Source organism: Meriones unguiculatus, chromosome 11 (assembly GCF_030254825.1).
Source record: "Meriones unguiculatus strain TT.TT164.6M chromosome 11, Bangor_MerUng_6.1, whole genome shotgun sequence".
NCBI lineage: Eukaryota > Metazoa > Chordata > Mammalia > Rodentia > Muridae > Meriones > Meriones unguiculatus.
Genome location: NC_083359.1, coordinates 109,512,954 through 109,535,401, shown reverse-complemented (window position 1 = coordinate 109,535,401; position 22,448 = coordinate 109,512,954). Strand labels below are relative to the sequence as shown.

Here is a 22,448-nt window from a genome sequence, read left to right as displayed (position 1 = left end):
GTGCTCTCTGCCTTGTGCCTGTGGATCAAGATGTGAACTCTCAGCTGCTGCGTTAGCACCACACCTGCCTGATGCCATGCTCCCTGGCATGACATTCATTGACTCTAGCCCTCTGCAGCTATGAGCGCCAATCAACTCTTTCTCCTATAAGTTGCCTTGGTCATGGTTTCTTTTCACAGCAGTAGAGTGATTGAGACACTTTCCTAGAACATAAAACTTTTATGGCTGGGTTAGGGTGCATGTGGGAGGGAGAGCTTCTGTGTTAGGAGTTGGGCTTTATTTATTTTGAGACAGGGTTTCCCTGTGCAGCCCTGGCTGTCCTGGAACTCACTCTGCAGACCAGGCTGACCACAAACTCAAAGATCCACCTGGTCCCGCCTCACCACAGCTGGCATCTCATTACCTACTGAGGCATCTCACTGTGGAACACATTTTGTCCCAAGTAAGTTCTATGCAATTAAAGTTAGCTTTTGTCCTGCACATCCTCAGTAGCTAGCTTGAATTTTCTAAATGCAAGTTCACCATTCTATACATCAGCAAGGCTCACTTTAAACACATGATCCTTAAGGTCATCAGATGAAATTTTAGTTCCTTGTGATTAATATTTTCTAACATTTCTAATATTGAATACAGAGCTTTCACATCATATCAATTTCTCTTTCAAAATGGGTCACCCACTTTCTTCCTGGCTCCTTTCGTGCAGACCACTATGGTGCCATTCAGACAGCCAAATGGGCAGGAATAGTTGGTTGTTTTTTTTTTTTAAACTTCATATCCAGGTGTGGTGGTACATAATTTTAATCTCATCACTAGAGAGGAAGAGGCAGGTGGCTCTCTGATGCAGTCATGCCAGTCTGAGCTAGTAACTGATTTAAAAAAAAATTACAAATGGGACTTTTTGTTACTATTAAAATTCTGAATTTTAGGGCAGTGTGTGGCGCACACCTTTGTTCTCAGTGCTTGCGAGGCAGCAGATCTCTGTGAGACATCTTCACCAGGTCTTCCTTAGGTAAGTAAAAATGCTAAGGCCTAAGTTTGGGTCGGGAAAACTCTGAAAACGCTGCGTGAGGAGACAAGTACTCAAGCTGAAGGAGCCAATGGCTGGCGAGCAACAGTTCAATAATCTGTTTAAAATTCAGGTTTTCGTTTTGCTTTGCTTTTGAGATAAGGCCTCTAAGCAGCCTTGGCTTGCCTGAAAGCCACTGTGTAGACCAAACAGACCCTGCACTCTGCCTCTTGAGCGCTGGGATTAGAGGTGTGCACCACTGTGCCAGCTAACAGACAGTTTACTTTTTTTTAAAGGTTTCAAAACGGGGTTTCTCTGTGTAACAGCCCTGGCTGTCCTGACACTTGCTTTGTAGACCAGGCTGGCCTCAAACTCACAATACTCTGCCTTCCTCTAACTTCCAAGTGCTGGGAATAAAGGTTGCATGCCACCCGCTGCCTCCACCCCAGCCCTAAAATTCGGATTTTTAATAGTGACAAATAAAAAGTCCTATTTGTGATTAAAAAAATCAATTATTGGTCAGGTAAGATGGCTCAGTAGGTAAAAGTGCTTGCTGCCAACCTTGAATACCTATGTTCAATCCCTGGAACCCACTTTGTGTAAGGAGAGATCTAAGACACACACACACACACACACACACACACACACAAATGTAATAAAAAAATGATTGACATAGGTTTTGAAATCTTAGATATAATTGTGGTCTTGACTATTCTTTTAGTTTCAATGTTTTTACTTCATCCATTTCAAGGCTTGTTATTAGGTGCATTAGTCTGTCCTCTAAATGGATTGTATTTTTTATCACTAAACTTGATCTACCCTGTTCTTGTTGTTTTTCTTGGGCTGTCAGGGCAGAATATATGCTTAGTAATCAAAAGTGCCCGCCTTTGAGCCCTAGTGCCACCTAAAATAACAAAATCATCCAGAGAACATGAAGAACAACAAAACCATTCTTACAGACTCCTCAGTGGTTTTTTCAATGCACATCTTTTTTCTTAAAAAAAATTATTTTTATGTGTGTGGGTGTTTTGCCTGCATAGATGTCTCAGAAGACCTCCTCAGACTCCCTGGAACTGGAGTTCTGGCTGCAAGCGACCATGTGGGCACTGGAAAATGAAACCTGGCTCCTCCATAAGAGCATGGAGTGCTCTTAACAGCTGAGCCATCTCTTGAGTCTTGGCATCTCTTTTCTGTTCTACTCTGACTAGCAGCATTTGGTTAAACAAACACCGAGAGACACTGGTGAACAAAGTTTCTAAGGATGATTCCTAACAGCTGGATGATATAATGACACAAACAGTAAAACTAGCCAGGGAAAGAGGGTGAGTGTGAACAAAAAACTTTAATCTGTGATCTTTTCAGTATCAAATGGATGTAGATAGTCTGAGTCCTAGCAGAGATTTGAATGGGGAATTGGCCAGAACTGTCTAAAGCTGAGTCCTGGGTACTGATGGGGTCACAACCATCCTTTTACTCCAGTTCCAGGGGATCCGAGATGTTCTTTTTTATCTTTGTGGGTACCAGGTATGCATGTGGTGCTCTATATGCAGGAAGGCAAACACCCACACACATAAAGGAAAAAAAAAAGACTGTAAAGACTCAGAAGAGGTAGGCAGTGAGAGAGCAAACACACAAAGTGGAGATGTTACCAGAACGACGTCTTTCCCTCTGCCAGAGGGTGGGATTCGGCACCCGAATGAGCTTGCGGGGCTGGAACGGAGGTGTGAGGAGTTCGTGCTAAACCATTTTTCCCTTTTCTTTTGTAAAAAGATTTTTATTTTTATGTATATAGGAGTTTTTCTGCACTTAGGTTCGAGCACTGCCCAGTGTTGAGGAAGCCAGATGAGGCTATGAGATCCCTCCAACCCGGAGGTACAGGCAGTTGTGTGCTGCACTCGTAGGCTGGGGACTGAACCTCAGCAGTCCTCCGGAAAAGCGACCAGGGGTCGTAACCGTTGGACTTATGTCTCCAGCCCCTCTTCATCTCTTTCTGTTTCTCCCTCTTTCCTAATTGCGTGTTCTGGGGGTTAAAAAGAACAGGGAAGCAAGAGACACAGGAATGAGAATGACAAAACATTGCGATGAATATTTTGGGAAATGAGAGCTTTGATCAACTTTAAAAAAATTGCCAGGCAGAGCATGACAATCAATAAAAACTGGAGATTCAAGGCGGGTGCAGTGGTGCCCGCCTGTAATCCCAGCACTCGGGAGGCAGGGGCAGGAGGATCTCTGTGAGTTCGAGGCCAGCTTGGTCTACAAAGCGAGTCCAGGACAGCCAAAAACAAAACAACAAAACAAAACAAACAACCCGGAGACTCTTTGTAGTGGCTTTGAGAGCCTTCCTCCACGGAACCCCCACAATGCACATTTAAGAATCTAGGAGAGTTAAAAAAACAAACTTTTTTTTTTTTTTTTGAGAGTCTTGCTGTCCTGGATCCTGTGTCGGAGCGTATTTTGTCTGCTTCGAGACAGGGTCTCCCCACGTAGCTCAGGCTGACTCAGAACTCACTACTGGACGCCTGCGGCTCTCAAACTGTCCGCAATCCTCCCGAGCGCGGGTGCCCTCCGGTGTAGGTTCGCACAGGGCCAAAGGGACGTGTCTGTGCGGGCCCCGCGATGCTGCTGTGGCACGGTGCAGGCCGCCTGAGCCGGGAAGACGGGCACGCTTGGCGCGGGTACCTCCGCGTCCGCCACCCGGGCCTCGGCGGCACGGGGCGGGAGGCCCGACCCTCGGCAGCTCACAACTCTTAGATGTCGGGGCCAACGCACGAGGAGGCTTAGCAGGGCCGCCTCGGGTCTCCCCAGCGACCGCAGCCCAGGCTGGAGCCGGGAGGAAGGATCCAACGTGGCGGCTCGGCTTCCCCGAAAGCGGACGGCGCTGACCCGGAAGTGCGTGTGGTGATCCGGAAGCAGATCCGCGCAGCACCCACCCACCCCGCCCCAGGAGCCGCCGCCCCCTCGTCGCGGAGCTCGGTGCTGCGTGGGGTCAGCTGCGGCTGGGGCGGCCCGATGGTACCCAGCTGGCGGAGGCAGGGGCGGAGGGAGGATGACCTCTCCTTGGGGCCACAGTGCGGACCTGGCCCGCTTCTACACCGTCACCGAGCCCCAGCGACACCCCAGGGGCTACACGGTCTATAAGGTTACCGCCCGGGTGAGTGCCTGGATGGGGACACCGGGGCGGGGCACGGGCTCCAGACTGCGGCTGGGTGCGGCGAGTGGCAGGTCGGACTCGCGGGCGTGGAGACCCAGACAGGAGACTCTAGGCAGTAGACGTGAACTCCAGGCAGGAGGTGGGGCTCTGGGGTGGAGACGCCGGCGACCCCTGGCAAGAGGCGGGACTCTAGCACGGAGATGCCACGGACCCCACGCCGGAGACGGGACTCTAGGGGTGGAGATGCTGGGGAGCCTGGGCAGGAGCTGGGATCCCGGGGTGGAGATGCTGGGGACCCTGGGGCAGGAGACGGGACCCCAGAATGGAGGTGATGGGAACTCTAAGGTAGACTGGGTGGTGGCTAGATAAGGGATGCCAGGCTCCACCCGCCATGCTGGGGTAGAATGCTGGATGTCTTTAAATGGATGACCTGTCTTAGTCTCTGTCCCATTTGGACTTTCTCTCAGAATGAAATTTGCAGAAGTGGACTGGCTTGTTCCAGAGGGAAAGCACACACTTAAAAATGTTGGAGGGAGTGTTGTGTGGCTTATGTAACAGAAGAGGTGTCGCCTCTTACTCAGTGATGGGTCTGCTTTGAGGCGGGCAGGCTACCCGTCTTGAACTTCCAGCCTTGGCTTCTGAGTTTTTTGAGTCTTTTCAGAAAGAGGTGTATGTGGACTGAAATGCTCTCACCAAGTTGACTTGAGGGCAGGCTGGTCTGGCAAGATGGCTCAGCAGGGAAAAGCGCTTGCTGTCAAGCCTGAAGACCTGTGTTCCATCCTTGGGTCCTCCGTGGCGGAAGGAGAGAACCTGCAAGCCGTCCTCTCACCGCCAAAGGTGTTTTCCACCCAAATAAATACATGCTAACAATTTTGTGAAGCTGTTTCTGTAAGTTCACTGTTGCAAATTTAGCTGTTTTCTTCAATTTTGTTGCTCAGCTTGCATTTTGCAAACTACTCCTTTCCCTGGGAAATGATAGTAATAACACCATGAAGTATGCGTACGAAGGGCTTGTGTGTATGCTAGGCATTTTGTGCCCATCCCCAGTTTAATTTTCAACTTCATGATGAGGAAGCAGATTCGAGGAAGTTTAGGAGTTTGGTAAATTTTCTGTTGCAAAGCAGTAGCAACTTTGGGCCCGGAGATCAGTTCTGCTTAACTCTGAGATGAATAAAGTATCATAAATGAACTCAATTGCTAGTGTTAAATTTTGAAGAAGTAATGATAGTACAATATATATTTAGGAAGCACTCAGAAGGCAGGCCCTGATAGAGCAGATTGGGTAAGCTAAGCTTGGGACATCCAAGTGGCTGGTGGCATTTGAAAATGGTGCAAGAGTCAGACAAGTGCGGTGCCAGTGAGTGAGATGCTTGTTAAGACAGCAGGAAGAGCACCTTCATGAAGAACAGGGAGGAGTTTGCCTTCCCTGTTGGCAGTTCGGATTGTTGTCTAGGTGGCTTGTGAGTTGCAGGTTTTCTCTGAGAAACGTAATGACATGAGGGGATTCTTCCTGTTCTGCTCTGTTGGAGGCTTTGTTGGTCACTGAGATCTCTGGTCTCCTGGTACGCAGCCTGTCGAACCACAGCTATCAGCAGATAATGGTGCCTGCCGTACACGGAAGCTGCCCGCTGTAGCAGCAGCATCCATCAGTCAGCGCTCAGTTGTCTCTCAGCAGACAGAAGGGCTCCGCATAGGTGGTGGCTTCTTCATTTCAGCCAAAGCTGTGGTTGTTGCCTTTCCCCCACATTATTGGAGGTTTCCCTCCTTTTTTTCTTCTTCTACTTGAGATTTATTTTATGTGTATGAGTGTCTTGACTGCATGTTGGCATATGTACTACCTGTGTGCTCGGTGTGGGCAGAGGCCAGACGAGGTGGTCGAACCCCTGGAACTGGAGCTACAGACTAGTAAGCCACCACGTGGTGCTGGGACCCGAGCCTGGGTCCTCTGCAGGAGCGGTGAGTGCTCGCAACCACTGCGCCACCTCTCTAGAACCTTTCCTTGCTGGTTTTAGGCACTGTATGCGGTGGGTGTGTAGTTCCTGGCACTTGGGACGATAAGGCGTGCAAGGGAGAGCATTGGGCTTCCTTTTCCTGCTCATGGCAAGGTGGCGTTCACTGTGCTCACACAGGCACAGTGCTCCAGCAGGGTGCTCAGTGCTCCCACAGCACAGGGAAGAACTGTGGGCCCAGAGCACAGCCTGCTGCAGCTCAGGCGTGCTACATGCACGGATGGAGGAAGGAGAGGCTGCTGGCGGTGGAGGAGAAGATGGGGCCCATAGAGGCCCGGAGGTCTGAGTGTTGTGGCGCTCACTGAAAGCCCTGAGAGTGATAGACAGGAAGGCTGGCTGCAGGCAGAGCTAGACTAGTAACGTGAGGAAGCAGATTGCTTCACGCTCATGCCGCTCGTGCTGTGTGCGCTGCCTGCTGCTGTGCTCACCGACACCCACTTTCCTCTCTGAGTGCTTGTCCGTATTCACTGCTCAGGTTACAGACTGTAGTTTTCACAGTGTTGGGTTTTTTGTGGTTGTTGTCAGAGCTGGGGGTCAAACCTGGGGTCTCCAGAGAGACCCTGTGCCACTGAGCTGTGCCCACAGCCTGGGTTTAATACAGATATTTAATATATATATATTTCTGTCGGTCTGTTTATTTATCATCTGTTTATCTAATTTTTTTTTTTGGTGTGTGTGTGTGCTTGTGTATGTGTGAGTGTGGGCTCGTGCTATGCATGTGGAGGTCAGAGGATAGCTTGTGGGAATCGGTGCTCTCCTATCAACATGCGACTCTAGAGACTGAACCTAGGTCGTCAGGCTTTCTCCACGAGCTCTCTCAGTGACCCCACAGCCTGAGTTCTACATGCTTTCAGATTTTGTTTTTCACATTGAGTCAACGTGGAGGTGCATTTTAAAAATAATTAAGTAAAATGTTTATTGTTGTTTGGAACTTAAGAAAAACATCTTTCCTCAGGAGAACTAATCAGGTAAGCGGCACTCCCACGAGAACTCCGAAAGAGAAAAATTAGAAGCCTCTTCTGTGTTTCCTGTTCCTGATCGAGCTTTGAGGAATAATTTCTATATTTTTGATCATCAGGAGTAGAGTTAGACTCATTATATATTGGACAACAAAAGAAATCTTTCATCTCAAATCTCTTCAGTAATTTTCTATGTTTGTTTTTAGTTTCCTGGAAGCTGGCTGGTTTGAGATAAGTTCATGGTTATTTCCAAGCAAGCTAACAGATTTTCTATCCCTGCTTTTCAAGTTTTGTTTTTAGAGTGAACAAAAGTATTTTACTAGAACATGAGATTTCCAGAAGTCCCCCGAGCAGCCCACATAATGCCCCGCCATCTTTGACCCTGGTTCGGCTCGTGCGGGCTCGTGTTCTAAGGAACGGCCTGGCTGGTTCTGCGGTACTCCTTGTGTGTGGTTGCAATACAGCTTGTCTGTCCAGCTGCTGGCGGACGTTTGGCTTTCTTCAGGTTGGGCTGTTTGGAACGCACCTCCCGTGAACACTCAAGTGCGAGTTGATGGCATGCGAGGCTTTGCTTTTCTTGCTACCACACAGCCTGTAAACATTGTTATTACCAGCCAGGAATGGGGGCACAGGCCTTGGATCCCAGCACTCAGGGAGGCAGAGGCAGGTGGATCTCTGTGAGGTCAAGGCTAGCCTGGCCTACAAAGCAAGTCCAGGACAGCCAGGGCTATACAGAGAAACCCTGTCTCAAAAAAGCCAAAACAAAACAAAAACACAACCCCCCCAAAAAAAACTTAAAATTTATTATTATTATTATTATTAATTACTATATCTCTGATTAAAATTTGAAATCAGTGTGACTCTGTCTTTCAAAATTTGTATTTTGGTTATTTAGATTGTTTGCATTTTCATGTGAAATTGAGAAGCAGCTGTCAAATTGGTAAAAAATGCCTGCTTGCATTTTCGATATAGGATTGCATTGAAAATGAAGATCAATTTTAGAAGAATCTATGAATTAAAAATAACAAGCGTCGGGAGCATGTGCACACAAACCTCTCATTTGTTGAGCTCCCTGTTTTGAGCAATGCTGTGTGGTTGTCAGTCTTGCACGTAATTTGAAATTTCAAGCTGAGCCTCCGTCTGTCCTCATTTCATGCAGCTAATTTATTGAATGATGACAGCAGATACTTGAACAGTGCTTACTGTGAATTAAGCATTTGATATAAACAAACACATTTGTGAGTGAGTATTGCTGTTACTTCACATTGCTGATGAGGGAGTCGACTTACTTATTCTGGATCACTAGTAAGCAGGGAACTGAGTTTGCTTTGAGTGAAAGCAGGCTGGTGGCAAGCCCTGAACCTGCTGTCAGATACCCAGGACACCCTGCATTTCTGTAGATACCGAGGGCATCCCACCTGGGCCTTCCGGCCTGTTAGAAGTGATAGGCATTTAATTCATGGCGCTCAAATTTTTCTGTTCTTTCCACTGTCTGGTTTTATTCTAGCCTCTTTTTTGACTGTTAATACCGTTTAGCATAAAACTCTTACATGCCAAATTTTAGTAAATGGATTTTTAAAAATACAAACTCGTTTATTGACGTCTCAGACACTCAGGTTTGTTTTAAGCTGCAACTTTTCATAGCATTCAGAATCTTCGTTTTCTTTGAAAACCGTGGCTGGGAAATCGGTTGCTGTAGTTTGTTGTAATTGGTAAAGTTTGATAGGAGTAAAACAACTCGGGCAAACATTTGGGTACCTACCATTTGGGTGTCATTGCTAGGCTCTATTTTCTCTTGAGATTGGGGTTCTTTCTCTTGAGATAATGTAGAAAGTGGCTCTTCCTATCTTTTGTAAAATTTATTTTTTATTACATTTGTTTGTTTGTGTTACCATGGAGTCAGAAGACAACTTGAAGGAGTTGGTTCTCTTCTTTTACCATATGAATACCAGGACTTGAACTCAGGTTGTCAAATTTGGCAACAGGCACTTTTTACCTACTGAGCCATCTTGCCATCCTTCGATTGCTGTCTTGGTCAAGTTTTGTTCACCAGGTTTTATAACAAGACACTATTGACTGAGTGGCATAAGCAACAAGACGTTAAAAAAAAATCATAGTTCTGGAAGCCTCACAGTCCATGGTCAAGGTCCCAGCTAATTCAGTGTATGTGGAGGGCTTGATTGTTAGTTTGCAGATAAATGCCTTTTTCTTGTACCATTTCATGACCGAAGGGTCTTTATATTTTTCTTGTGAGGATACTAGTCCTTAAGTATTTCCCAAAAGCTTAATGTCCAGACACTGTGGAATTGAGGATTAAAGTGTTACATATGCATTTGAGGGGGACACAGACATTCAGTACCTGACATACAGAGGCTGGGTATGGTACCTGGATCTTTCATGAAAAGCCATTAGAAAGCACAATGCCTAGACTTTGTGCCATTGACTTGTCTGTCTTACCTGGAGCTCACTGGCTTCAGAGACCTAGAAAAATGTAAAACGTCTGATGATGGGTTGTGCAGGTGATGTCTCTGGGGTCCAGACTACCTGGCTGGCAGGTGATGACAGCCATGTCCTGCCAGCCAGCGACACCTGCATCTCTGCAGGGAGGCTTGGGAGAGGAGCTGAGATGCAGGTGCTGCGGTGAGGTGGAGGCTGGATTTGCTAAGGAGACAGTTATATATATGAGCTGAATGCTTTGGGGTGCTTCATCATCCTGCCAGTGTCATGGCTCTGTGTTCGCGAGATGCAATAATAAAGATGGCAGTATATCCATATACAGTTATCGGCTTCCTGAGAGTTAATGCCTGAAAGCCAAGGTTGCACACGTTACACTGACGGATGTGCCGTTGGGTAGGGTGGCTCACCACAGGGAGTCACACGCTCAGTGTCACACCGCCTTCTCTTTTGTGTAGCCTGTCATCCCTTTATTGGTTTTAGAGATTTGTGTCTAAGAAAAGTAGAAAGGGCACGGCCCTCTCTGTCATATTACCTTTACCTTGCGTTTCATGTTGCACTTGACTGGAGAACTGTGTCCCTTTCCCTCCTTAGCTGGGTCCTGACTGTAGAGTAGCCATGAGAGGACTGGGGTGCAGTGGGTTGTTCCGGACCCCTCAGCCCTTTCATGTGGGGCTGCTGGGCTGTGTCTGCAAGCAGCAGTCACCTTAGTAGAGTATGTGGCCTCCTGCTTGTCTGGACTGTTGAAGGGACCTTGGAATCAGCCCCTTCCAGGGCGTTTGTGGTTCTCACTGAGCCTTTCCTGGTCTTGGCTGCAGGCGTTCACGTGGAGGTACCCTGGAAAGCCCCGGGTTCACCTTGGCCAAATCATTGAGTCCACTTGCATCAGGCTGCAGAACAGAGGGCAAGCATCTGAGGCCTCACAGGGCCAGTTCTCATTTCCTGGCTGCTGGATGGCCTCGTTCTCAGAGGAGCCGGGCATTACAGCTTACTGCTGACGCCTTTGGAGAACTCAGGGCCACTTGTCGCAGACAGCTGTGGGCTGATACACATCTCAGCCTCCGTCCTGAAGGCAGGTGAGAGGCCCTGCTCTCAGGCGGTCCTACACTGCCTTGCCTCCCCCTCTGTCTTACCAGTGACCTGCTTCCTGTCCACACGAACAAACATAGAAAGTGGTAGGCCTCCTTCTGTGACTGGTTTCTGACGGCTTAGGAAGTACGGCAGTGAGAGCTGAGTAGTTCTTGCAGTTTTATTTTCTAGATGCTGCTCACTCAGCCCAGTCACCTGGGAGGGGGATTTCAAATGTTAAGATGATAATGAGTTGAAATGGTGTGCACGTGTTTGTGTGTGTCTGTGGCGTGCACACGTGGTGGTGGGCTTTTGCTTCTCACACATGCCTGCTGTGTTAGTTATTTCTCTCATTGTTGTGACAGAACCCCCAGCAGGAACAGCCTGGGGGAGGAAGCCTAACGGCAGGGCTCCTCTGCGCTTGCAGAAGCGTGGGGTAGAGGTCCTCTGTGACTGTAGGCAGGAACCAACTGGCCTAGACCCAGAGGCAAGCATAGCCTCAAAGGCCTGACCTACTGACCCGCTTCCCCCAGCTGGTCGCACCTCCTAAGGTTCCAGAGCCTTCCAGCACCCCCCAAGGGGGACCCAGTGCTCAGACATGGGAGTTCATGGGGACTTTTCATGCCCAAACCAAGCATTCAACCACCAAGCCACATGTTCAGCTCTTGAAGTACTTTCAACTTGACTTTTAGGGAAGGTCATAGTATTTATTAAGAAGCAGGTAAAATGGGTTGGCACCCTGTTTGATTTTGAGGACTTGCTAGTGTGCTGTGTTGACCATTATGGCCTGAGGTAGCCAGACTGCCGGGTTTGGCCATTGTCTTGAGATAAGCGTGACCATGAAGCAGGATAGGAAGATAGGGAGGTACAGGAAAGGAAAAGACACCCCTTTTCCCACACACTGAGTCTAACTGACGTCTCCAACCAGCTAAGAACCAGAACTGCAGCAGGTAACTCCCACGTATCAGTGATCTAGGCTTAAGGCCTGGATGTGTGCACGCCTGTCAGAGCCTCACTTCTTGACTTAGACTTTGCCCAAAGGAAACTGTTATCTTCGTTCACAGTAGAGATAGCCTCCCCTCTGGTGTCTCTGTGAGCTAGATTTTCACTTAGCAGCTGCAATCCTGTCTGGTTTAGGGTGTCAGGACTACCCAGCAAGCTCACTTAGGTTTCTTGGTAGCCCTGTAAAGACAGTAACTTCACACCCTATCACAGGCCCATGAGTGGCTGTTGTAAACGTGCTGTCCGCACTGTGCTCCAGTGTCTGTCTGTCTTTCTGAGTGCTTCTCTTTCTCTTCACCCTGTGCTTACAGTCTTTGTTAAAATATCTCTATCAAACTCCAGCTCTGCTTCTTAGATTAGTTCTGAAGTTCTTTTTTGCAACAAAGCCGCAGATCCTGGGCTAAGGCCCTAGAAGTCTAGGGAAGTTCCTCAGGCTGCTGGGATGTTGTGCTTCTGGCCTCTGCCTCACAGACACTGAGACATCTCTTGGTAGATTCAGGCCAATTTTAGGTGCCTCTTTCTTTGACTTAATACTAAAGTGGCAGGAAATCTCAACCCCCAACTGGAGTCACTTCAACCCATGGTTTTTAGTTCAGACCTCCTTCCTGCTCCATCTTCCTGCTCCGTCTTCCTGAGTCATCTTCCTCCTTACCTTCCTGCTCCTTCTTCCTGCTCCATCTTTCTGCTCTGTCTTCCTGCTTCATCTTCCTGTTCTGTCTTCTTGCTCACCTTCCTGCTTGTGTTCCTGCTTTATCTTCTGCTCCATTTTTCTGCTTATCTTCCTGGTGTGCCAAACTGCTTCTTCCTTTTTCTGGTTGGCTATTTATTTAATAATTTATTTTAATTTTTTCAAGATAGAGTTTCTCCGTGTAGCCCTGGTTGTCCTGGACTCACTTTGTAGACCAGGCTGGCCTCGACCTCACAGAGATCCTCCTGCTTCTGTCTCCCTGAATGCTGGGATTTTGGGCATGTATGCCATGCCCAGCTTGGTTAGTTTATTTGGGGCGGGATAAATGTGGGGTGTCTGGACTACTGAGTTGTGTCCTAACAAGGTGGGTCCCATTCTGCTCTGTTCCAGGGGGACTAAGCTTGGCTGTGCTGAGCTGAGGAGTCACTGTCATGAGTGAAGGAAAGCATTTCATTGTCAGTACAGTGACGTTTAACCTCACTGCAGCCTTTGCTTCCCTAAACTCACATTCCTGTTGGAATGAACTGAGGCACTGGGCTGCAGATGCTGGCGGCAAGCCACTGTGTTCCAAATTGTAGCTGTTATACTAATGTGGGTGATCATAATGAACCAACAACCTAAAAATAAAAGTGGCGTTGCCAGGTGACCCTGGGAGACAGCACACAGCCTGCCAGCCCTTCAGGGATGTAGAGTGATTAAGGAATAAGCTGTGAAATCTCTCTTCCTCACATAAAGGTGAAGGCGATTACACGCTCTTCCTTTGAAGCTAATTTCTCAAGCACCACTGCTCTGTGGCATGCTTGAGAGGCAGCCCGGCAGGGAATAGTTTTCAGGATGACTTGGAGATGAAAGTCTTAACAGTGGAGACAGAGGAGTCACAGCGTCATCTTTGGTGGAACTTGTCTAAACCTTATGACTGTGGACGTTCACTCAGAAAAATATCGCTCAGTGATCCAGTGACTTTGGTGAATTTGCAGTGTGTTTGCTTTAGCATCATTACTTACAATTGCTAACGAGTTCAGAAGTTGAAAAGTTTGGGTGTGAGGGCTTAATTTTACCCATGTCAGTGCGGTTGTGTGCTCTGCTTACATTTGCGGTGAACAGTCTGTCATTACCCTCCCAGTGGCTGATGACAGCGACGCAGAGAGCACTGTCAGTGGGTGGTAGGATGGTTCAGTGGGTGGAGGCTGCTTGCCACCGGCGGATGGCATCGCAACCTTAGCTCCATCTTCAGAACCACACACGGGTGGAAGGAGAAAACTGACCACAGTTGTCCTTTGTTCTCCCTGTCACACACACACACACACACACACACACACACACACACACACACACACACCCTACCTCTCTCTTACACATGCACACACTCACTTGTACCCTGTCATATACAAATATATGCACCCTGTCACATGCACACACATATACACACCTGTCACACACATGCACCCTGTCATACACATGCACCTCACACATACACATCTGTCACACACACAGATGGCATCTGTCATACACATATGAATGCAAGATAGTGATAAAATTAAAAATGGTTGCTAAAAGTAGACATTTGGACTTGTTCATGTTATTTTTGTCATGTGTGTTTAAGGTTTACCTTTCTCCTTTAAAAATAATGTGTAAGTGTGTATGTCAGGTGTGTGTGAATGCCCTTGGAGGCCAGAAGAGGTGTCACCCCTGGAGCTGGAGTTAGAGGTGGTTGTGAGTCCCTTGCCGTGGGTGCTGGGGGCTGCTCTTGGGTCCTGCACAGAAACGGCAAGTGCCCCTACCCGCTGAGCTGCCGTCAGCCTCGGGGCTCTGTTCTTAGCGCTGTCCGTGGTGGGGTAACTCAGGTACCTGTCCCTCACCGGGAGGGCAGCGACTGAGTTGGCCATGGCTTTGGAGGGTGGCATTTTTATGCGAGCAGCGTAGGAGAACACCCAGGACTCGCCCTTGTGCCCCCTCTGTGGCAACCCAGTATGTGATAAGATGTGATGGGCGAATACATGTGCGAAAAATAAAACCTCATGGACTTCGTGGAAAGATGTGAACGTAATTATTGCTGAAAACACCACAGAGAGAGTCAGTCAAGTTTCTGACTCCAAATCTAAAGGTGATAGCACTGAAATGGTGAACACACACTAACCCACTTTTTAAAAAATATATACATTGCTCACATTTTCAGTGAATAGTCTTCAAACTTGAAGAAGGAATGCAGTAAATCATTAGTACAAGATGCTTTGCAAACACAGTCCCATGTTCTTCCTCTGCGGCAGTGTGCCGTGAGCTGAGTTGGCACAGGATTGGTTCTGCTCACGCTGAAGACTGGAAGGCTGGAAGCAGGGTGCTCACAGAGGGAGAGGGCAGGAAAGGGAAGCAAAAGCCTCAAAGAGGGAGGGGAAGCAGGACAGAGATCTCCCTGCCTCTGCCTCCTGAACATGCCACCACGCCTGGACTAGTGAGTCTCCAGGTCCTGATATGTTGTCATCGGTTATTAAAATAAAGCCTTTTCTTTCTCCCACCCATAAGCAACCATTCTAACATGCTTGCATCTTTTTCAGATACACCATTATAGCCTCATGTTCATTAATTGTACATTTAAGTGGATGATGTATAATCTAAATTAATGCGAGGACACCCCCCCTTTGTTTTTTTGAGACAGGGTTTCTCTGTGTAGCCTTGACTGTCCTGGACTCACTCTGTAGACCAGGCTGGCCTTGAACTCACAGAGATCTTCCTGCCTCTGCTTCTCTGAGTGCTGGGGTTACAGGTGTGTGCCACCATGCCTGGCTGAGATTTTTCCTTTCTATAATGCTGTTTCTTTTTCCTTTCTGAAGTTTTGTTAGTTTATTAGAATTTTTGACCATTGTAATGAGAGAAGCCTGAAAGAATTTGCTGTCTCTCCTTCTCTCTTTTATTTATTTATCTATCTATTTATTCATTTTGCTCGGGGTTGATGTGTTTTTCTAGGGTGTGAATGCAGGGCCTCATGCTTACGAAGCAGACACTGAGGCTGCGCCCAGCCCAACTCCTCATCACAGAATATAGAAAAAAAGGGTGATTGTTGTATTTAAACTTTTGTTAATTTTGTCTTATTCTTCACCATTAGGAGCCCAGGGTCACTCCTCACAGATACTGAATGTGTTTGCATGCTCTGACTGTCTCTTTTTTACACTGAAATGTTATTGTGCTAGTTGTGGATTCACACACAAGTATAAGAACTGATAGAAAGAGGGCTCGGTGATAGCTCATTGGTAATGCAAGAGGGCTCGGCGATAGCTCATTGGTAATGCAAGAGGGCTCGGTGATAGCTCATTGGTAATGCAAGAGGGCTCGGTGATAGCTCATGGGTAATGCTTGCCCAGTGTGCACGAGCTTCAGTGCCTGCACCAAAAAGGGAAACATGCAGAGAGCTATGCACACATGTCTGCATATGCCGTCTGAGATGATAGACAGTACACAGCGAGGGCTGAGGCCGAGGTGTGCTCTTGGCAACGTGACGTACGTGGGTGGGATGCACACTGCTTTCTCCTGAGGTGTTAATATTGCAGAGTGAAATCTCCATGTTGACAGAGTTTTTAATAACTGATACGGCATTCATTTGTTCCCCAGATGGAATTTTAATGCAGATATTGAAAGTACTCACAGAGCTGTGAGATCCTGTTTGATAACAGCCTGTTTCTGTCTGTGTTTGGTTTTAGGTTGTTTCACGAAGAAACCCAGAAGACGTCCAGGAGGTAGCCTGCCCATCCCTGTGGAAATTGCATTTATTCCTGTTCTGAAGAAACTGCCCATGCTACTTGTTTGAGTGTTTGTGTTTGTATGTCAGTTTCTCCAGCCACATGACAGTAACTGCAGTTACACTCCACACTGCTGAGAAGGCGTTAAGTGGTGTGAGTGAGAGTCTGACCTCTGACCCTCACCTGACCCAGTGTTAGTCCAGGGCTTCTCACCTTTTCAAAGTCATGCTGCTTCATTAAGCACAGTGCTAAAGCTGTAGTGACTGGGGCTGATGGCAGGAGCTGATGCAGGTGTCCTGCCTGGCTTGGATTTCTTGACTAGCTCTTTTGCAGACTTTGCGTTTCTGTTTGTCCTCTTCTCCAGGGCCGTGCTGGCCTGGCATGCTTTGTTTAGGGATGTGGGGGTTCTCAATTGTGCTTCTCTGTGCTTGGCGCTTTGGTTCCCTCAGTGCATCTAGTTTTCTTTCTGTTTGATTCCTCTCATTTGTGAGACTGGGGGCCCATGACAGGGGACCCCACGCCATGCGCGTGTTTGAACAGATGCTGTAAATTTAACTGATTCTACAGTGGTGTCTGCTATCCCCACGGAGTGTCTTTAGATGGGGGCAGGGCGTGGACATCTGTGTGTCTGCAGGTGCCACTCTGGCCAGGAGAACCTGGCTTGATTCATGGATTTGAACTGATGTTCTGTACTGGCTGGCCCAAGTTCATTAGACTCTTGATGTGTCTCACTTGGTATTTGTTTTTGTCTCATAATTCAAAACTACAGTGAAAGACATCTTAAAAAGATGTTATATTTCCCTCATGGGTTCTGAGACATATTTGTTTCCCTAATAGCGAGAATAGTAGAACCCCATTATTTCAGAAGAGAATGACTATGTATGTTATCTGTTCTCACCTTACATGCCAACAGATAGCAGGAGGCACCCTTTAGAATTGCACCTGTTTAATTCCTGCCGCTTCCAGTTGACTTGGCTCTTGAGAGTTCGCAGCTCTGTTAGACGTGGGAATGGGCGCACTCCTCTGACTGTGTCGCCTCATTGCCTTGCTGTGATGGCCGCCTTTTCCAGGGAGGATCCTGAACCAGCTTGCCCATGAGCGCACTCTCTGCCATTTCCTTAGTCCTTTTTGGGGGGAGACTTACGTAATACCAACTGCTGGTGACCCATCCATCAGCCGTCTCTGTAAGTGCCCTTCGGGAGCTGCATGCGCTTCTCTTAGAAATGACAGAAAATCTGAAGCCTCTGTGAGCCACTTCTTAAGCCGTGCAACATCCGGAAATGCTTGCGCCTCACTTGTGAGATCTAAACACTGGTGGTCTCACGTGGGAGAGTTTGTCGTTCAGGCCTCCGGGTCCTTTTCTTCCATGCTCTTCAAGCTGTGAACTCACAGATTTAGTTTCTGCTTTAGAATATTCTCAGGCTTCCCCAAGCTCCTGGAAATGGTAAACACGGTTAGTCCCAGCAAACCGTCTACCCTGTCCTCGTGAATGGAGAACCGTTTCTAGCCTTTTGTAGAGCTTGTTGGGCTCTGCCAGGGCTGTTGTCTTCCTGAGGATGCTAAGAGAACATTAACAGGGACTGAATCATTTGGTAGCATGTAGGGCAGGGCAGCTTCTTTTTTCCGATTTCCTCCAAAAATTTAAGAAAACACTGAATGGGTTGGGAAGACGGTGCGTTCACGAAGTGCCCGCTGTTCAAGCACGAGGGCCCGAGTGTGAACTGAAAATCATGCTTGTACTGTGTTCATAGCAAAATCGGGTAGAACTGGATCGCCTGGCCCTTCGTGGCTTCCCACTTCCAAATGCATCTTCTATTAGCCAGCCTCCTCTCACAGCTGCCGCCGGGCTCCGCCCCCAGCCCCCAGCCCAGTCCTCCTTAGTTTAGCCTTCTGTGGAAAGCGGGCCCACTGCAGCCACTCTGCTCCTGTCCTACAGCCGCTTCCCCAGGGCAGACAGCGTCCTGGCCCTTCGTGCACCGGGTCACTGTGTAGGGCTGCTTCTTGCCACATTTCCTGCAGAAGGTCTGGAGGGTCTTAGGAACAGTCACCACGGGAGTGATTCCTGGATTTTATTTATTTATTCATCCATTTACTTATTTTTGTTTTGTTTAACTTTTTATTGATTATTTCTGAATTTCACATCATGTTCCCCAATCCCACTTATCTCCCTGCCCCTGCATATCTGCCCTCTGCCCTTGCAACCTTCCCCAACCCCTCAAACAAGCGACAGGAAAACCTCCTGCGTGGGATTGCAGCGTGTCACAGTGTGCACGCGGTGCCCTCTTGCCCAGACATCTTCTCTTGCAGATGTGTGTGCACTGCAGTGAGTGGGGCTGGTCGAGGCCTCTGGCCTCTGTGCACCATCCGCGCTGGGCCTCGCGGGACTCCTCCAGATATCCTGCTCTTGCCCTGTGTCCTGCAGCCCCTGCAGCTCAGGTTCTGCAGGACAGCACCTTCATGCAACCCAGCAGGTCGTGGGTGGGGTGGATGTCGGGGTGGGCCAGCTGGAAGCTCTGGCTCTGCGCAGAGACCGGCACTGGCAGATCCTTGGGGTTGACTGTCTGGCCAGTCCAACCGTATCAGCAAACTCCATTCTCAAAACATAAAGTGGAAAGTGAGGCTGCCACTGCTCTCGCCCTCTGGGTTCCACAAGTACGTGTACACATGTGCTTTATGTACACGCACACATCACATCATACACATCACACACACATATGTACATCATGCACACACATGTACATCACACATGTACAGATAGATACCAACAATAAAAAAGGGAGAAAGAAAAGTGGGGCACGGTGGCCCACACCTTTAATCCCCACACTCTGGGAGGCAGAGGCAGGTGGATCTCTGAGTGGAAGAGTGGAGGCCAGCCTGGTCTACACAGTGAGTGCAAAACAGCCAGGGCCACACAGAGAAACTCTGTCTTGAAAAGCAAAGCAAAAAAAAAAAAAAAAAAAGGGAAAGAAAATATGTAATGTTGGTTGTAAGCAAGGATCACCAGCAAGATTTTAGTACTGAATGAGAGTGAAAAAAGTTAGGTTAGCTTAAAAAGGTTATTAGAAAACGTAGGGAAACAAGTTTTTTGGTGTCATTAAGTTGAAGTATCTGAAAAGGAAATGTTTATCAGATGTTGAAATGCTAAAGGGAGCGCTTTTATTAAATTTTTACTCTGCACACGGTCATTGACTTCTTCATTGGTAAAGTTTCTTCCGAGTGACAGATTGAGCATGTACAGAGCCTATGTCTGCCTTTGCTGCAGGGCGGACCTGCCAGGCCTCTGCAGAGAGAGCGGGAATGGATGTGTGGGCTCTGTCTTAGCGCAGACAAAAGCTTTTGCACTCTCTTCCATCTGAGGAGCCTCAGGCTTAATGACTGAGGGAAGAGAAGTGGGCGGCATTCCGCTCCAGCACAGGGCTATGTGAAGGTCTGGTGAGCACCAGACCTTGGATGGGGGGGGAAGGGGGGAGGGAGGTTCTACGGCTTTATAAAATCTGGTGTTTTAATCACTATTGTGATTAAATTGTGAAAAAAATCAACTTCCCATTCTTGAAGATGATCTTGATGAGGATATTTTATCTGCAACTGTGGTTGCTTCATAATGTCTAGACTGCCGACTTTCTCTTGCTCATCCTGTAATGGTTTTGACCAGTGGTAACATCCTGGTCACACAGGCACCGACCCTGCACCGACTGCGTTTGGAAGCCCCTCACCCAGTCCTTTCTAAGCTCTGGCAGCATGGTTCCAGGTAGCTGGGGCTACTTATGTATTGATAGAGCTATATTTATTTATTACTTAGATCTTCTGAGCCACCATCCTGCTTTCTGGTTCATACTGGCCTGAAAGTCACCATGTAGCCCAGGCTGGCCTTGAACTCATGATCTTCTAGCTTTTTGAGTGCTAGGATTTTAGGTGCAAGCCATCATGTCCAGCTCGATTCGTTACATTTTGAAACGTAAAACAGCACTTTTCCTCATGACAAAATACGTTTCTGCATCAAGATGGGAAGCTATGGAGCATGCAGAGTGTGATGGCGCAGCCACCTGTCGTGTGCCCCTGTTCCGGGTCCCGACTCTTCAGTGTCCGCTCGGAGGATGCTCTTGCCCTTACTTTTGCTAGAACCACTGGCTGAGAGCGGCCTGCGTTTCTCCTGCTCACTGGCCCTGTTCATCTCCACATAGCCAGGCTTCTCACGACTCCGTGTGCTTTCCTCTTCCTTGCTTCTGTCTGGACTTCAGGGTCCACCGTCCCTTGTTAGACTCTGTCCCATAAAGACACTGAGAAGCCACTGCTGACTGGTTGCCACCTTTCCCCTGATGGCTCTGGAGTGAGTATATTTTACACTTAACTCCAAACCTATGTGTCCCACTGAGCAACTCACAAGCACGCGAGCCAAACGTGCACAGCCGGCCTCTGGCCTCTTCCTTGCTCTCCACTTCAGCAGACACCACCGCTAGGCGGTCACAGAAGCCGAGATTCTAGAACTCTCTGTCTTTGTAGAAACGTTGTCCACAGCCTCCTTCCACCTCTCCACGTTCTTTTCCTGGTGTCGTCTCCTAACGCCAGGCATTTTAGCTTTGTTGGGTGCCCAGGCAGGGTAGGGCCCTTCTATACTGCTTCCCTCTGTGAAGTCCATGCTGGCTTGTTCTTGCCTTGACAGTCAACTCTGAAGGAGGGTGCTTCCAGCTCACACTGGGTAATACAGTGTCAGCACAGAACAGGGGCGCTGGGGTGGGGGACCATTTTTGTTGATTAAATGAATGAAAGTGGCAGAAACAGCTTGTCTAATTCATGTTACAGTCTACGGAGCTGCTTAAGCAATTGCACCTATGTACACCAGAAGCACATTCTTCAAGGGTAGCTAATGTCACATAGCAGGACAGTTTAGCAAGACTTGAAAATCATGTCTAGTGGCCTGGCCTCTGTTTGGTCATCAGCATTGTCCTGCAGATGCATGGAAACATGTGGATCTTTGGAGGTGAGATAATCAGGCATTTGGGGAGGAAAGGAATTTGCCACTTAGGTTTTCTTTACTTTGTGGAACTCAGAGCTGACAGTGGCATCAAGGCCAGACAGCAAGTATTTCCTTTTTGTAGTGTGTGTTTTTCTAATTTAACCTAGGTAAGGTCAAATAATTTAAGCTAATGACAACAAATTTCTAATGTATAGGATGGTTATGTTGTTTTTTGAGATATACAAGTTTGAATTATATTCTGGTCAATGACCAACTTTGTGGTCAGAAATCTTATGATTTTTTTAAAATTAAGATTTATGAAAAATTGTAGAATATAAAAACTCGTGTTTTTCTTTCCTCACAGTCATTTCTGCTTTTCTGGAGGGGGACAGATATTATGTCCTTTTTGTTTAAAATTTGCCCGAGTTGGGGGTGGAGAGATGACTCGGTGGTTAGGATCACTTGCTGCTCTTGCTCAGGACTTGGCTTCATGCTGAGCATCTGCGTTCTCACAGCCACTGTAGCTCCTGTTCCAGGGCATCCAGCACCCAGTTCTGGCCTCCGAGGTCTCTGACACATAAAATAAGTGAATAAATCTGATAAAAAGATTAAGAAATAAAATTTCCAATTTGTTTGTGCCTGTGGAGCCTATCACAGGCAGCGTTTGTCACCCGGTTCATTCCAGGCCAGCAGCGGGTGGTTCTGGAGAGAATACGCCTGACATAGCACAGACCGTTCTCCTACTAGGTTGGGCGCTTCTCCACAGTGAGTGAGAAGGCTTTCAGAAAGCAGGGCCTAAGGGCCCGGGCAGCCGCATGCAGAAGCTGCTTTAGACGTTAAATGTTAGTTCATTTCAGACTTTCACCCTGCAGGCTGCAGTACACATATGTTTGCTTTGGGTGGTGATTCGTAATCTTTACAGAAAGGATTATTTGTAGCACAGAGGCAGACTGGTTTGAAACATGCATTTAGTTTTGTTTTCTTTTCAGATAATTGTATGGAAGAGATACAGCGACTTTAAGAAACTGCACAAAGAATTATGGCAAATTCACAGAAATTTATTCCGCCGCTCCGAGCTGTTTCCTCCATTTGCTAAAGGGATAGTGTTTGGTAAGTGCTGCTCTGAAGCTGTGACTTGATGTCCCTGCCCACCCTTCCCCCCACACTGTGAGCTAGAACCTCAGACCTGCCAGCAACCTGCCACTGAGTTACAGCTCAACCCTAAACTCTGATTTACTGTGATGACTGGCTAATGATGGTCTGTCCCGAGCGCTTCCTCCTGTGGTAATTCCTCAGTATAGTTCATGTACAGTACACTTGCTCTTCTCAGCCACGGGGGAGCTGCAAGTCTGGCCAGACCAAGAGGGTTAAGGACCCAAGAAAAGATGTCCTGCTCACACATGTGACCTTGGTTGGGTTGGCTCGT

General features: G+C 47.8%; 1 protein-coding gene and 1 pseudogene across 6 annotated transcripts in view; both read left to right on the top strand.

Annotated features, from left to right (window-relative positions):
* Positions 1-3,916: 3,916 nt before the first annotated feature.
* Rps6kc1 (ribosomal protein S6 kinase C1) overlaps positions 3,917-22,448 on the top strand; it is a 126,657-nt gene continuing 108,125 nt past the window's right edge. Inside the window, exons 1-3 of one of the 6 annotated variants that reach the window (XM_060364916.1) lie at positions 3,917-4,157; positions 16,030-16,065; positions 22,012-22,132. In XM_060364916.1, coding sequence (XP_060220899.1) covers positions 4,053-4,157; positions 16,030-16,065; positions 22,012-22,132 — 262 coding nt within the window. In that variant the 5' untranslated portion in view covers positions 3,917-4,052. Of the gene's footprint in view, positions 4,158-16,029; positions 16,066-16,097; positions 16,222-22,011; positions 22,133-22,448 lie in introns of those variants that run through there. The other 5 variants (XM_060364917.1, XM_021651045.2, XM_021651046.2 and 2 more) reach the window with 5 other exon arrangements.
* Positions 10,237-10,345, top strand: LOC132646569 (small nucleolar RNA SNORA70; annotated as a pseudogene).